The 16,894-nt window shown below is 39.9% G+C and overlaps 1 protein-coding gene across 7 annotated transcripts in view; it reads right to left on the bottom strand.

Moving 5' to 3' along the window:
• Window positions 1-259: 259 nt before the first annotated feature.
• The window catches only part of FAM114A1 (family with sequence similarity 114 member A1), a 69,592-nt gene continuing 52,957 nt past the window's right edge, over window positions 260-16,894 (bottom strand). For 3 of the 7 annotated variants that reach the window (XM_019553210.1, XM_019553204.1, XM_019553203.1), the window contains 6 exons: window positions 12,222-12,355; window positions 11,276-11,443; window positions 9,880-10,019; window positions 8,971-9,043; window positions 6,121-6,174; window positions 260-3,813 (listed from right to left, as the gene is read on the bottom strand). In XM_019553210.1, the coding sequence (XP_019408755.1) occupies window positions 3,712-3,813; window positions 6,121-6,174; window positions 8,971-9,043; window positions 9,880-10,019; window positions 11,276-11,443; window positions 12,222-12,355 (671 nt within the window). In that variant the 3' untranslated portion in view covers window positions 260-3,711. The remainder of the gene's footprint in view (window positions 3,814-6,120; window positions 6,175-8,970; window positions 9,044-9,879; window positions 10,020-11,275; window positions 11,444-12,221; window positions 12,356-16,894) is intronic. The other 4 variants (XM_019553205.1, XM_019553206.1, XM_019553208.1 and 1 more) reach the window with 4 other exon arrangements.

Genomic DNA, 16,894 nt, shown 5'->3' with positions numbered 1-16,894 from the left:
TGTAGACAAAATATTTTAATGCTGGAAATCGAGTATTTGTTTGAAGTTGTATCTTTACTACTGGCATACTTATCTAAAATTGATTTTAAGATTTCATTCATGATTTCATGATATTTCTTATAGGAAGATATTACTATGCCCCAAGATCAGATGCAGTACCTTTATGTGAATACTCTGCCCTGTATACTTCCTTTCCTAAAAGGGTATTTATATGAATTTTTTACTAGGAACTTCATATATAGTTTTATTTATCTTTTTCTTTTTGCCTCTTTTCACTTAAGGGCAAAGCACTGACTCACCATATGTATAATTTAAGTGGTACAAGGAAACCTGTAAAAGGACCACCTCAGATAAGCAATCCCATCTTAAATCATTTCCCTCGACAACTCTTTACAGTGTCCCCTAAGGCATCCAGTTCTATTTTGTTCAACCTTTAGTTAAAAGACTCTTATCAGACAACGAATTTTCAATGCTCCCTTCAGGGCTTTTTCAAGAGGATTAACTCTGTGTATCTTGCATTGGATTCCAAAGTAAAACTGAGATACTTGCTTTCAATTTAAGAGAGAGGCCTAGACTCATTTATGCCCAAGAAAATTAACTTAAACATGGGGGTAATATGAAACTTTCATAATAACCTGTAGAAACTATTCATGTAGAAGCAACATCACATTTACAGAGGCTGCATGCAAAGCTCTATTGTGTTTGATTTGGATTGAAAAGCTTCTCAATTAAAATGTATGGGCAACTAATTTAAAAGTCAAAATAACATCTACACCTAAGGCACAGAAAAGGTAAATATAAGTACTTTACTTTTCTTCGTATTCTCCCTTTAAAATTAAACCAGGATTTTAACCATTCACTATATATTAATTTGACAACATATAAACTGGACACAAAAACTGCTTTAAACAATAAGGTATCTATAAAGGACACTGGATCTTAGGGGGCATTCATCTAACCCAATGTGGACATGCCCCTTTAAAACCCGAAACTGCAGTTGCACATGACTACACTTTTGGTCTTTGGGTCAGGTAACATGCAAGCATAATTGAGGTTCAATGAAACACTAATGTGTGTCTCCCCACAGCAGCTAGAAAAGTCTATCAAAAAAAGAGGCATGTGAACCTTTCCCACTTGCAACTGGCAGAAGCTGGGTACTAACCAGGGATGGTTAGTACCCAGTAGTCTGAATTAATTTTCTCTTGTTTTAGAACTTGTATTTGAAAACAAAGCTTTCTCTGAAGGGAAGACTTGGGACAAGATGGTTGTTAGGGGCATCACTGTACTTTCCTGGCTAGTCAAATTGCTCATGACTTTACGATATCATCTCCACTTTTCCAAGTGACCTCCTTTGTTTCATGTTGCATAATCATTAACTGGTCAAGATGGCATAAGTAACAATGAATGTCAAATTTAGTTTGCCAATTCAGTTGCCTAGGAGCTCTTTTCTTTCCTGTTTTTTTGCTCAAGAAAATGAGCATTCTTTTGAGCAAGTTTCACACTTCTTTCCCATTTTTTGCAACTGACTTTGAAGACATTATGGTTTTTCTGCTGCCTGCTATGGAAGAGTTTCTTAAATATGCTAAAATCCTAGATGGCAGAATAGAAATTGTGCATAACAAACCACAAGACCATGTAATGAGCACCCTTGCCTCTAAATTATTAAATATTTAACATACTCACTATGCAGGTGACAGCAGTATAGGAACCTCATTATGTGAGGCAGGGATACAGACCTGCTCTTTGTCATCTCTTTTTCAGACTCCCTAAAGTTATCATGCAATTGGCAGACATATGGATTCCTATTTCTAACAAATACAGTAACATTTTCTCGTGTCCTACTCTGATTATTTTTATGATATGGCAACATATTTCTGCTATAATCAGAAATATATTCAGATATTATCTACAATTGTATAGTATTTAAATAGAGATCGCATCTACATCATGATGACAAATTACTAGGTAGCTGAGAGAAACAGAATAAATGAGGACAAGTCAGGAGAACTGACTCCTTAAATAACTAAAAGTTTCTCCTGTCTGTGAGGTAATAAGTTTACTTTGGGCTAAATAACTCTCTGTATCTAAAGGCTGAAGATTTATTAAGCCAGAGATACACCTTTCACCAAATTAACACAGAGCACCCGCAGGTTATTATTACTACAGAAATGTATTCAGTACTATAATTCCTGAAATGTGCTATCCACTCTCTCAGATTGGCCACTGCCCTTAGAATTCTTCAGCCGTGTCCCCATAACAAAAACGGTTGCTTCTACTTGTAACCTCATGACCATATCACCCCATTCAATTCATTTTTCTCTTAGCTCCTCCCACTGCTTTTTGTACAGTATAGAAAACCTATTAGCAGTAATTCTTTTCATGAATATAATATGTCATTTAAAATGAACACTTCAAGTGAAATGACAGCGCAAGAAAATGGACCAATATGCTTGTTATGGGCATCTCAAAAATATGTATACAGACCTTGGTTGTCAAGAATACAGAGATTTATGTTTTGACAGTGCTGATTCTTGTTACCATTTTTTCCATTGTGTAAGGCACAATTTTTCCTTAAAAAAGGAAGCCAGAAATGTAGGTGCATCTTATATACCAAAGATATATAATACAATATAACTGAAGTCACCTTAAGAGAAGTTGTCAAACACAAATTCAATCAAATTTATGTTAAAAACATTTTTTCTACAAAGTTATCCTTTTGGAAGTGGAAGGTAGTACATTTCCTACATTGGAAAATAAAGTAACTTGCAATGTACCCTGTTGTGGCCATTCAAAATGTCTACTACTTGCATCCAGGGACTCATTGTAGAGGTGAATAACATACACACATATGGGCATACACTTCTGAGATACACTGTAGATTGGGAAATCTAAGGACTATTGCCAATCAAAGTGAAGGAATTTTCTTAATCACTGTGTAATTAGGAACTAACTCCACAAGCACTATGCCAATCCCTTTGCTCTAGCCTATAATGCTTTCTGCCAATGAGACGAATGGGACTGGCATATATGAGTATACAATTATGGGTTAGGAAGGGCACAGATTATACCCGTACTCCAAAATGAGCTCAGGCAATTTTATTTCAGTATAATTCTTATCTTCCACAGATTTAATAAGCTAAAGTTAATGCTTAGTTAATATTGTACAAATCTTTGAACACACAGTGCTGCATAACTGCTAATGATTAGAAACTGCAATTACACTGGGAAGCTCAATTACTAAATTAATTTGAGTTAATTAAGATTAAATATAGAAACTAACTTTTAAATATAAACATTTTAAATTGATGATAACACTGAAAATATATATTTTTAAAAATGAAGTGTTTGGACTGCAATGTTTAAAAAACACTGTTTTCAAATTTGAATTCAAAATACAATGGAAAGGACCAAAATTAACAACCTATTTAATATTTATGTCCCTTCTAAATTTCAACATACATTGTTTTAGTTTAATGTAAAGAATATAATTTCAGAAAAGAAGTTTCCTATCCTAGTACCTACAGCTGGTTGTAGAACATATAGTTGAGTTTAAAATATTATTCAATACAATTTGTGCAAAATTGCATTTAGTGTTCTCAAAGGCCTGTCAGTGGCCAGACACCTTCTGTGCCACCCCTTCCATCTGTGTAGATTAAAGAGCTTAGAGCTGTGGTTCTTTTAAACACAGCGATGACAACTGCTTGGAAATTGTTACTGTAGTGCTTTCGAACAATTAGTCTGGATATGTGAAATCTGCAGAACTGGAAGCAGTAACTGGAAGGCATCTTGAATATAAGTAGTACTGTTGCAACCCTAAAGGGGAGAAAAAGCATGTGGTTTATTAATACTTTTGTCATATATTTCAGGAAAATAAAGATATTTAAATAAATTCTTTCTATTTGTGCTTCCTCATTTTCATTTTATATTAGGAGAGATATTCAGGCAAGATATTAGAAGCTGCATATTGATCCACTAGAAATTACATTAGGTAATTGCAAGTAATTGTGGCCTGAATCATGATATAGAAGTCTGTTCTCCCCTCAGTTTCTATTTGTACCACCTTTTAAAAAGTTACACATATAATTAGAAGGAATATATCACAGTGATGTTCAGAAGCAGACTAAACTTTCTTAATACAAGGCTGCAAATCTCTCCACAGACAGAAATAATTTCAGACATAGTGTAGAGAGGTGTAGCATCACTGAAAATCAGTGGGTTTAAATTCATGGATATCAACTTGATATATGTACTTGTGTATATCAGCTTGAACATACTTATATATTATTAACAACATTTCTAGTACTTAATGTAGCAGCAGGAAACTTTGTAATATGCTGCAATCTTGGGCTGATCAGCAATGAATCTTTGGCCAGGTACAGATATTACACTTTTACCAGTGTAAGTAATTAGAAACTGGTCTATACCTGTAACAGAACAGAAGTTCAACACACAAAATTGGTTTATACCCATAACAGAACAGAAGTTTGGCACATGTACACTGGTTTAAAAATGGTGAAACCCAGTCTAAGATTTGCACCCCCCATGGGCGAATGTGTGTTCTATTCACTACTGATCTATGCTGCTTACAGAACATTGTGTAACTTAGACTGATTCCATCTCAGGCTTTTTGAATGTCTGTACCTAGCCATTATCTTTGCTTAGGAGTAGGAGGTACACAGAAAGGTCTGCACCTGGACAATCACAAAACTCTGTAGGATGGAGTGAGGATCAAATTAAAATGTTAAAGTTTGAGGACCTAATAAGCAGTAACAGGCATATAGTAAAATGTATCAGCTTGGTTCCCAGCAGCTTCAGACTCAATCTATGTACCACAATAAATGTGAACATTAAAATAACTGTTACTGTTAAACTCCTGAGCTTTGCAAAAGTGTGTCTTTAAGTGTATTTCTAATTTACCACAAAGCAGTTTTATTTTAGGTAGCATTTTCAGATAATTGTTATTTTCTTGTTTATAATAGTTCCAGCCTAAGTCTAGGTAGCCACAAAATGCAAATATTCATTTTGTGTTGTTGCTTTTTATGCTGAAGAGAATGTGTGGTCTTGCTGGTAAAACAAAAGACAGTATATTACATATATATTCAATTTTAAAATGGCATGAACCTTTAAACCAAACATGATATTACTGTCTCTTAGCCTCGTCCGCCTGAATTTAAAATGAGTCAAAAGTAGAACTTACTAAAATTTACTGAGTCATCCCTTGTCAAGACAAGAATCAGAAAACTAATCAGAGAAATTATTTATGAGGCTTTTGGCACCTTATAAACCAAATTTTCCTTTAGCGATGTTTGTTTCTTTTTTATGTATTTGCAAACATTTATACAGATGCAGTGTAATGGAAGTGTACCCATGTGGAAAACAAATGTTAATATTTGTTTTGAACAAATGCAGTTTTTACAAAGATAAGGCCATTCTGTGACTTCAGAGCCCCTGCAACTCAAATTATGAGTACTGAAACAATTGGCTGAAATTATTTGCCCCTGCAAACTATATCTCAAACAATTACAAAACAGTGAACATCATGAAATTGATAATTATAGTCTGTTCCTAAATAACTTGCAAGAAGGAAGAAAAGGTTAAACTTATGAAATAAAACTGCACATCGTAAATTTTCTACCCAGCTCCTGTCAATACGTTATAACAGACAACAAGAAGCATGTCACTTCTGTCAGACTGCTCCTAGGAGTCCTTTGAAAATGTAGCATTGCAGCTTTGTCATAGTGTTTGGCAAAGACAGAATAGAGTTGTTTATACAAATTTTCCTTGCCAGCCACAGTTTTGCCAACCACGGTTTTGAGTATTCGCGCTTCAGAGAAGGGGGGGGGAGGTACAGTGCCTCTCACTCCATCCCCACAGCCCTCACAGCTTTGTTGGTGCCCCTCACCCACAGCCCCTGCTCCCCGAGCCCTGACAGTTCTGCCAACCACGGAAACTTTCAGGAACCTAACCCCTGTGGTTGGCGAGGGAAACCTGTATTTATGACACAAGGCTATAAGGATATGGCCAGTGCATTTTTATGCTTTTAATACAGACATATGTGTTTACGTCATTCAAAGTGACTTTATCAAAATATTTCTTAATGTGAAGTAGCCCAAGGCTTACCTCTAATAGCACACTATTGACCATTGGATTAAGGATCTCTGCTTTTTTACTGCTCTGTGAAAGGAAAATACAGACGAGATTTAATACCAGAGTTAAACATACTTATCAGTAATATATTTCTTTAGTACTAAGTCAGTTTTGAGCACTGGCTTTATGAATTCTGAGAAGGTCCTGGTGAATAGATTTTTTTTTAATGACAGCAGTGGTTCTACTTTTCTCACTAAATGTTGCCTTGTCACTTAACAAAGTAACAGCCCACAGAAAGCACTGCTTTCTTCTAACCTTGAACAAGAATTATTAGAAACAGTACTTGTTCATTGTATTGGAGAACTTCACTTGGAAGATTCCCCAGCTTCCCTTCTGCCTGCTTTCTTATTACTGACTTAAAGAACCAGCACATATTTTTTTTTACTTTATGAGACTCCTAAAATAGGAAGAATACTTCGTATATCTCTTTTAAAAAAATAGGAAGGAATAGAAGAAAGGTAGAAAGAGGAAAAAAAACAGAACAGAAATGTTGTGTCAGGAACTAGAAAATCCATATTTCCATTAGCTGATTATAAATTAACTTGCCAATTAAATACCCTTGATTGTAACAATCAATGGTAAGTATGCATTTTAAAGGAAGTGAGCAGAGTAATATTTTTCTTTCCAATTTCTGAATAACTGCTGATATTTAGAAGCAAGGCCAAAATTTCAGTATAATGAGTAGCCACCTGAAATAAGTACCTTAACAGTGATGCTATTATGTTGAAAGAGCTCTTTCATTCTAAACCGCTCCCTCAGGGGCTGATCACAATTTGCCAAATTATCTTTCGTCTCAGTCCTACCTCAGTCCACTGGACAATGTGAGCTTGCCAAAAGCATGGAAAACTAGTCTGTCCAGTCTGCACTCTACATTATTGTACAAGATGCATGTGGTTAGTAGTCTATATTGCTGAACATGTGGTACGGGCTGGACTGTGTTTATGGAGCACAGAGCCATCATGAGAGTAATATAAAGTTGCACTGCCCCCAGCGGAGAGTTCAAGGAAAGACTGGACTCTAACATCTCTTTGCTTGGAGGAGGGTGCACAGTTTGCAGGGTTCTGTTAGATGATGCTTCCTTTTTCCCCTGCTGCTGGTGGTGGGCCGAAGATCAGCATCCTCCCCTCCCCTTACCCCTGAAGATAAAGTGTTTGTGTTCACAGGCACTGGGACTGTTCAATGCAGTATGCTTCCTACAAGGTGTAGGGAGACTCAAGGCACCTGCACAAGTTCCAGACACACTGTGGCCCCAACTCTGGAACTACACAACATAAAGTTCATGTGTACCAGCAGGCAGAAATAAAAGTTGTTGCAAGATCTTTTGTTCTGCATTTCCTGGGTTAAGTCTGCTTCATATTTCATGTTTATTTTTTATGCACATATTTACTGAAAATGCTGCATAAGAAATGTGAAAATAAGCTTAGAAACAGCCAAAGCAAAAAGATTCAATTTGCATGGCATGTAGCAATGTAAATTGTTCAAAATCAAAGCAAGTCAACAAATTATGTTCTTTTTAAATAACTCAGAAAAAATGTCCAGTGATACACTGAGAGAGCTCTCAGGAGGCTCTTATTTATAATTCCTACACAAAAGTGAAAGGAAGACTGGGCACGCTTTCCTACTTTTTATACAAGTTCACCTTCTCACTGGGAAAAGAGTGAGTATATCTCTGGTTCAAAAAACTATTTCTGAAAAGCAGCTTATTTTTATCTTTGGGCTATGCCAGATTACTCAGTTGTCTGGTACATTCCAAAGTATTTTGTAGGGGAGGTTGTTGCTTCTCCTTCACTGGCTCTCATAAAGATATTTGCTACTCCTGAATTCAAGTCACACAAATTATTATACTATCAGTGTCCTCATTATATTTTTCAGGGTAAAAAAGGATAACCATTTACAATAAGAGTGCTGTCTAGGAGCTTGATTGCCAAGTAGGGCATTTTGATTGTAATGAGAATAATTTTATTCAAATGAAAAACCAAACTGATAGATTTTCTAGTTCCTCAAACCTATACATTGCAAATATAATCACCCTGACCTATCAGATGTATGAAAGGCTAAATGGCAATTTATGACGTGAATCACACTGTTAAGACACTGAACAGTTTATCACTGGCAATATTTTCGGGGGAGGGTTTAAAGTACAGCTACACATAAAGAAATGGGCTGAGTAGATATCCTAAAATACTGGAGGACTCTTATTTGAATGCTTGGAGTGTTGTGAGTAGACTCAGTAATTGGCAGAATAGTTTCTAAAAGACTTAGGAACTATGTCAGTGATTCTCAACCAGGGTGTTGTGGCACCCTGGGGTGCCTTGAGGTCCTTTCATGGGTGCTGCAGGGTGCCAGGCAATTTAGCACCGTTAAGTGTGCAAACATGATTCACAAGATAAACCCAGAGATTTCAAATATGAATTCATAGGGTTAAAAACATTCTGACATGCTGTGGGCTTTCTGAGTTTCTTGCAACAGAAGAATTGCTCTATTATTTTTCTGTAGTAAAAAAGAATGAAAGCTAAGAACTGGCATTTTCTAATGGGTGCCTTGAGTCTAAGAAGGTTGAGAACCACAGAACTATGTAGATGCAGTGGTCACTGACAGCTTAAGGAAGATAGGAAACATGCATTGCAGAGGCTACTTCAGCTCACATGATCAAGCAACCACTGGGATTCTGTTGCAAAAATTCTCTGTATGTTCTGCAGCAGGATAGGAGAGGACTCAGGCTCTCCCTACTCCTATGCTAGTTTCTTACAGAAAGTTGGTTTATGCTATATGTCCCTCAAGACTGAGTTATAAAAATTATATTAGGAAATGCTGTTATCTTACCCCAACTGCCATTAAGGAATCAGAAAACTTCTTAGCTAAAGATGACACTTCATTGCACATGGCACTTGTTAAACTAGTTTAAAACAAGAGAGACAAATGTTAAAAATATACTTAAGGTCCTTTACCCAGGATAGTCAGATCCCTCATGTGTCTCAGAAGTTAAAAAATATTCTTCAGACAATCTAATTTCTAATTAAATTAATTTTGTCCTACAGTATAATTGGTGGATTTTGCTCAATTGGTGCTTATGAACATGACAGAGGCTTTAAAAGTCCAGTGGTGGTCACAGCCAGAAAAAGCACTAGGCCAAACACAGCTCTGTTTCTACATGGCAGGTTTCTGGTTTTTTGCAAAATATCCTAGACTTTTAGTTTAATTATTGTTTTACTTAAGTTATACACTGAAAATACCACTGGAAATAAATTACAACCTCCTCACCTCCACCTAGAATGAATATAGCGAGCATTCTTCCTAAAAGCAGCAGGGCATGAGCTATAATTGCATAGGAACAGATCTGCAATGTTTATAATTGCATAGATTTTTGTGCATTTTTTCACACAGCACAAACTCTATTATGAACTGCAAAAGCAAATCCTATGCATTCTGGTTTACTATCTTTAGAACTGCTGATAAAACGTCCACTCTGAACGAGTAATCACATCTACCAGTTATGATGACAACAATTTTCACTTTGTGCATTTGTAAAAATTATACATAATGTGCAAATCAGAGAATCACAAGCAGCCCTGTAATTACTTTTGACAATATACTGGCAGAAGCCTCAGAAGCAAGCCTGTTTGTTGATCCATTGTGTTACGGTATCTACAAACACTTTGGGCTCAATAGGATATTAAGAGTTTTAAGCAAATATTCTCCTCCTATGACAAAAAGAAATAAAAATGTACTCACTTTGTCAGAACTTTTGCTTGATCCTCGGCTGGCTTTTCCTCTTCTTGCCCATGGAGAATTAATTCTGCTACTTTATGAAGCTGTTCGATACAACGGGCTGTTACTTCAGCAAGGCTTTCAATAGACAGCATGTAGATGTCCTTAAATGTAATAAAAAAAGAAGCAGTAATATTCTAACTTCTATAGATTATACAGGAGACTTTGAAACTAAGTACAGACGAAAATAATTGAACAATATCATTACACGCAAAGTCAAGGAATATGAGCTGTTACACTTGCTCAAAAAAAAAACTGTAGAAGAAGAGGCATCAATTAAGGGTGAAGCAAGGACTCAACACTCACTTCAGAGAAATACAAAAGGCAAAACTGCAGGGTTAAGCCCCAGGAATTTCTATTATAAGATTGTTGGATCTGGGTCCTAATAAGAGTCCTGAACTCTCATGGAATTTATACTGATTTCACTGGGAGTTGAGAGGGTCAGGCCATTTCCAAAGTATGTTTCTATGGTAAAAAAGATAAGTATGCTCTTGGTAAAGAACTTTTTAGAGCGAAACAAAGTGACTATATCCAAAACTCCTTTCAATCTCTCTTGATAATTTGGCAGCATCATTAACATCATAATCTACAACAGACACAACACCAATCAATTTCCTACATTTAACAGCTTTTGAACTCTTTTAAAGAAAGCACAATAGATCCTTTAATATAGGTCATAAAAAATTCCCAACATTTCATGCTGTCGTAACTTGAATTAAGAATTTCAATCACAACTACTACTTTAAGAGAAGGCAGTTGTCTCAAAGCATATGATATATTTGGCCTTGGGCAAGGCTTTTCAGGGAGGGACTTAATACTTTTGATTTCACTAAACAAATTTTGTTTTGCTCATCTGTGATTTTAGATATCTATGATTTAAATATAAGTTGAATACAGTTTTTTATTTACTGGTATCTAGAGAAAGAGCCATTGCAGAAAGTTGAGTGAAGACTTTAAATATGGGACAGAACTACAGACAGAAAGTCTAAGACTTCGATTAATCGACCCTTTTGTATAAAAGGTACACCTGAATCTGTTAATTTTTAAAGAAAAGCTGAAACAAGTTAGTAGTCAGAGGGGATGATATTGTTGATGTTCATTAATAGGAACAGTCTGATAGTAAAAATACTCATACAAGTAAGGTTTGCAGGGCTAGTGCCATAGTTAGTAGTTGTTGTCAATTACCATCTTTTTAAAGTTACTTCCTGACCATTACTAATTTAAACACCTGAAGGTATTAGAAACCACAATGGTACAACACAACAGATGAGAATAAGATAGCAATATTGGCTAGTTAAACAAGCTATTCAAAAAGGTTATGATACTGTTAATGAGATATCTGCTTCAAGTGCTATTTTACCTCCACAGTTTTGTTTTTCTTTACTTCTCCTTGTTGATCTGCACAATCTTCTCCTTCTTCAGTCTTTTCCTCACCATTTTTTTCAGTGTTTTTCTCTAGCTTCTCTTCCAGAGCTGGCGATCTTGACAAGTTGGCTTCTTCCAGCCACTCATGAGCTTTTTTCCTAGCCTACCCATAAAAGCCCCATAAAAACACAGTACAGTTCATGTATAGCTGATCAGATGATATTGCTGAGACACATTAACAATACATTTTCACTTAGCTTTATTGTTCCACTCAAAAGTTTTATCTATCTCAGGCATGTGGATAGTGTTTAAATGTCTATATTTAAAAAAAATCATGTTTATATAGGGAGAAATCTCTCTTTCTGTAGAAAGGCTGACTACCTATCTACAATATTGTACTGTACTGTCTGTCTCTACTCTGTAAGTAAAGCTGTTGTTAACACTGGGGTCATTGAAACCTCAACCATGTGCAGTCTGTTTCAAAGGTATAAAGTAACATGAGAGAGAAAAAGATAACTAGGCCTTAAGGGAAAAAGTAAAACTGAACAGTATATAGGAAATAAAAAATAAAACAAAAGACTAAATTCTGAGATAAGTGGACAGAAAATAATTGGACCTCGAGCTGCTGTTTCAGGAAGGTCAGAGCAGACACAACTTGAAGCAGTAATGCCACTCACTTCAATGGTTTCCCAGTTAGCTAGTGTGGAGTGCATTAGTTCTTTTTCAATGCTAAGTCTAATTAAATGTGAAAAACACTTTGTTTCCAGTTCAAACATTGTAGTTTTAACAATTTTTTGGACAAACAAACAAGATCAGTACTGAACTATGTTCTGAACTGAATCTCATTGCTGAACCCAATAGGCCAATCACCCTTAAGATCAATAGATCCACATTTTGTATTCCTTCGGGAAGTGGATGAAGGCTGTGTAACTTGTACCAACCTTATTAAGTTTGTCAGGAGTAGCAGCTACATGCAATTCAAACAGCAGTTCAGTAAGCATGCTAACAAACTCTTCTCCCACGTCTGCTGCAGACTCTTCTCCCATGTCTGCTGCAGAAGGAGACAAGATTATTTCTGTAAGAGAATTATTATCATTATATTACTCATGACCGAATACATAGAGCCAAACCAGAGCATCCAAAACCCTCACCCACTTCTAGCGTGACAAAAGCTTCATTGGTTAAGCCAACAATGACGGAATGAAGGTAGGAGACCACGAAAAGGACTGAAAGCAGCAGAAAGAACTATATAAATGACAGATTCTGGTTTGACACCTTGGCTATCCATCCCACCTAATTCTAGATATCACTGCTGGTGCTCTGGAATCTCCTGACAAGACATTATCGGGGAGAATGCACACAAGCCTCTACCCTCAAATGAGATAATATAAACTACAGCAGAGCCAGGTAGAGCAAGAGTTTTAAAGAGAACATATGGGAAAGGGTGTTTCCCAGCTTGCTTTCTAGGGAAACTACACTCCAAAGGCCATATACTTCTTTACTTTAAGAATGAATGTGATTATGTAGAGCTTTTTTCTTTTGTAGTCGAGACTACACGGTCTTAAAGGAGCAGGACTTTCCTTACACAATGTGCATGACTGACCCAGACATTCCCAGTACTTAATCTCCATCTTGGTCAAGGACATCCCTTTGCCCATGTTGGCTAAAGCTAACATCTTCATAGATAATGAATTACAAGGTAACCATTTCTACTTTGCCCTTGCATTATTTATTAGATGGATTTCCTAAATGATAACAGTTGGATATATTCATCTACACTGAACCTACATTGAGTTTGGATTTTTCATTAATGCTTTCTGGGGAAATAGACCTCAATACAGTTCTGTTAGTATCAATTTTCTTGGGCTACTGATGCTAAAGATCAGACTCCCAACTAAGCTCCAAAACCCATCTAGTTCTGAAATGTTTTCAAGTGATATTTTGTTCCTATTTTTCTCTATTTACTAGTTAAGGTCTAACTTCCAAAACAGTTCAAGTGGGAGTCGAGGACCATCATGCTAGCTCTGGACAAGATGAATCTTCCTCCAGGAGAAGTACCTTGCTTTGCAATGAATTTAACTGATCTTGATGGAACTGCAAAAAGATACTGACAGTTTTCTTTATGCTACATGGTATCTGGTCCTCAGATATAATCTTGGCTAGGGACATACAATCAAAAAGCCCACACCTGAATTGATTAAATCATTACAGGTTATTCTATCTGTGTAGACTGATCTGATTTGCAAGTGAATAGACATTCACTTTTGATTCCAGAAATGCAGCCACTCCCTGCAGTGGCTCTGGCTAGAAGCTGGGGACGCTAGAACAAGCCCTCCCTTCCCTTTGGCAGCAGCCACAAGGCTGGAGGGAAGCTGACCTGGGGGACATGCCCAGGACCCCCCAGCAGGATGCTAAGTATGATTGGGGAGGGGATTAAATCCCCACCTTGGCCTGCAGGGACCCCAGCAAGGATGTACTTGAATGGGGGGAAGCAGCCCTTGTCAGGCATGTCCCGGGGTGGGGGGGGGAACGTGGCCAGACACCAGCTCAGGCAGCAGCTTAGGCAAAGGAGGGCAGGGAGGGGCATTAAACACTCATCTCCTCTCTTAGGCATGGGCATGGGGACCCTAGCTGAGGTCTGCCTGGCTTTTTGCCCTGCTTGTGTGTCAGGTGGCCTGGCCAGAGCTGGCTGGCATGGCCCCGCCATCTGCCCAGGGCTGAGGCTGGGGGGCTGAGGCTGGGGCTAAGCTGTGGCTATGGGGCTGAGCTGGGCTGGCCCATGGGTGCTGCAAAGAGCGGATGTGGAGAGGCTGGGCTGGGTTAGGCTACACCTCTTGCTGCTCCAGCACAGCCTGCTAAGTTGCCAGCTCCCACAGGCAACATAGACTCAACTGCAGCTACCGCCTGCCTTCTCCCCTAGACAAAACGTATGGTGTTTGTTGTGGGAGACTCCATCCTGAGGGGGCAATATGCCGCCCCAAACCCTTAGCCCGCATCCGGGACTTTGAGGAGAAGATCCCTGAACTACTCCAGCCCACAGACCACTATCCCATGCTCCTTATTCATGTGGGCACCAGTGACACGGCTCGGAGTGCTCCCAGCTGGGTCATGAGGCGCTACAGGGATTTGGGAGCAGGGCTAAAGGGTCTCGGGGCACAGATGGTGTTCTTGTCTATCCTCCCAGTCTTGGGCTATGGGCTGAGGAGGGAGAGGAGGATCCATGTACTCAACCAAAGACTGCGGTGCTGGTGTCATCGGAAAGGCTTTGGCTTCCATGACCACAGCCCGCTCTTTGGCGTGAGAGGCAGCGAGCTGCTGGGAAGGGATGGCCTCCACCTCTCTCCCCTGGGGAGGAGGCTCTTCTCAGCCAGACTGGCTGACCTGCTCCACCGGGCTTTAAACTAAGCCCGCTGGGGGACGGGGGGACTACCGCCACTGCTGGCCCACTGAGCAATCCTTGCAAAGCCAGCGGGCCAAGGCACTTAAGAAAGCCCACCCCTGCCCCAGCCCTGGTACAATCTGTGGGCAAGGCAGGAGCCCCCAAGGGGTACACAAATGCCAGGAGCTTGGGGAACAAGCAGGAGGAGCTCATCCTCCTGCTTAATGCAAGTAATTATGACATCATAGGGATAACAGAGACCTGGTGGGACTGCACTCATGACTGGACCTCGGGTATAGATGGCTATACCCTGTACAGGAGGGATCGAGTAGATAAAAGGGGCGGGGGTGTAGCTCTCTATATTAAGGAAAGCTACATGTCCTTGCAAGCTGATATTGGCGATGAGGGTGGATGACTGGAGACCCTCTGGGTTATAATCCGTGGGGAACATGGCACAGGGGACACAACGGTGGGAGTCTACTACACACCACCCACCCAAAGTCCTGAGTTTAACTAGGAGTTCGCCCGGGAACTGGCTGAGGCCGCATGCTCCAGGACCATGGTTGTCATGGGTGACTTCAATACCTGGACATCTTGTGGGAGGATCACTCAGCAAAATCCGAGCAGTCACAAAACTTTCTCTCGTGCGTGGATGACCTCTACCTAACTCAAGAAGTGTATGGGCCAACAAGAGGCAAAGCGCTGCTTGACTTGGTACTGGCTACAGGGGATGACCCAATTGGTGACCTAGTGATCGATGGGAAGCTGGGTGACAGAGACCACAAGCTGATCACCGTCATCATCCACTGTAAAGCTGGCAAGTCAGTCAGCAACACGGAAGTCCTTGACTTCAGAAAAGCTGACTTTGACAAGCTCCGGAGGCTTGTCAGTCAGGCCCTAAGGGACCACGACCCCAGGGAGAGGGGAGTTCAAGAAGAGTGGTTGCTCCTCAGGGGAGTGATCCTCAATGCACAAGCTAAGTCTATTCCGTCTTGGAGGAAAGGCAGCAAGAGGGCACAGCAGCCCCCTGACTCTCCATGGACCTAGCAGACCTCCTGAGGTGAAAAAGAAAGGCCTACAAAGGATGGAGGACAGGATTCACCTCCAAGGAGGATTATTCTGCACTGGTCCGGTCCCGCACGGAGAAAACCAGGGAAGCCAAGGCTGCAACTGAACTCCAACTAGCTTTGAGCATCAAGGACAATAAAAAGTCCTTTTTCAGATATGTGGGGAGCCAGAGGAAAAGCAAGGGCAACATTGGATCCCTGCTGAACCACATGGGGCAACTGACAACTGACACCCAGGAAAAAGCCAACCTATTAAATGGGTACTTTGCGTTGGTCTTTCATCAGTCCCATGGGACGCCCATGCCCGCTATGGGACAGGGAGGTCCGGGTGGGGGGAGATCCCCTGCCCTCCATAAATGCTGACCTTGTGAAGGAACATCTTGAGAAGCTGTATACCTTCAAGTCAGCCGACCCTGACAATCTACACCCCAGGGTACTCAAAGAGCTGGCAACCGTCATAGCCCAGCCCCTGGCACAGATCTTTGAAAACTCCTGGCTCTCTGGTGTAGTGCCCAAAGACTGGAAGAAGGCCAATGTGGTGCCGATCTTCAAGAAAGGGAGGAGAGCGGATCTGGCTAACTACAGGCCCATCAGCCTGACTTCTATCCTGAGGAAGATCTTAGAAAAATTTATTAAAGAGGCCACCCTTAATGGCTGACGCCAACATCCTAAGGGATAGCCGGTGTGGATTTGTTGCGGGTAGGTCTTGCTTGACCAATCTCATTTTCTTCTATGACCAGGTGACCTATCACCTGGACAAGGGAGAAGAGATTGATGTCATATATCTTGACTTCAGAAAAGCCTTCGATTTGGTATCCCATGATCACCTCTTGACAAAACTAGCCAAATGTGGCCTTGGGTCCACCGTGATCTGCTGGCTGAGAAATTGGCTCCGTCGTCAGACCCAGAAGGTAGTAATTGATAGAAGTCACTCATCATGGTGTCCTGTGACCAGTGGGGTCCCCCAAGGCTCTCTCCTTGGACCCAAATTGTTCAACATCTTCATTAATGATGCGGACATTGGAGTCAAAAGTGGACTGAGTTCAAGTTCACCAATGACACCAAACTTCGGGGCAAAGCATCTACGCCAGAAGACTGGCGGGTGATCCAAGCTGACCTGGACAGGCTCAGCATATAGGCGGACAAGAACCTGATGGTGTTTAACACC

The sequence above is a fragment of the Crocodylus porosus genome, unplaced genomic scaffold, assembly GCF_001723895.1.
Source record: "Crocodylus porosus isolate Cpor-Errol unplaced genomic scaffold, CroPor_comp1, whole genome shotgun sequence".
NCBI classification, from domain to species: domain Eukaryota; kingdom Metazoa; phylum Chordata; order Crocodylia; family Crocodylidae; genus Crocodylus; species Crocodylus porosus.
Note: the sequence above shows the minus strand (reverse complement) of the source record. Positions and strands in the feature narration are given on the sequence as shown.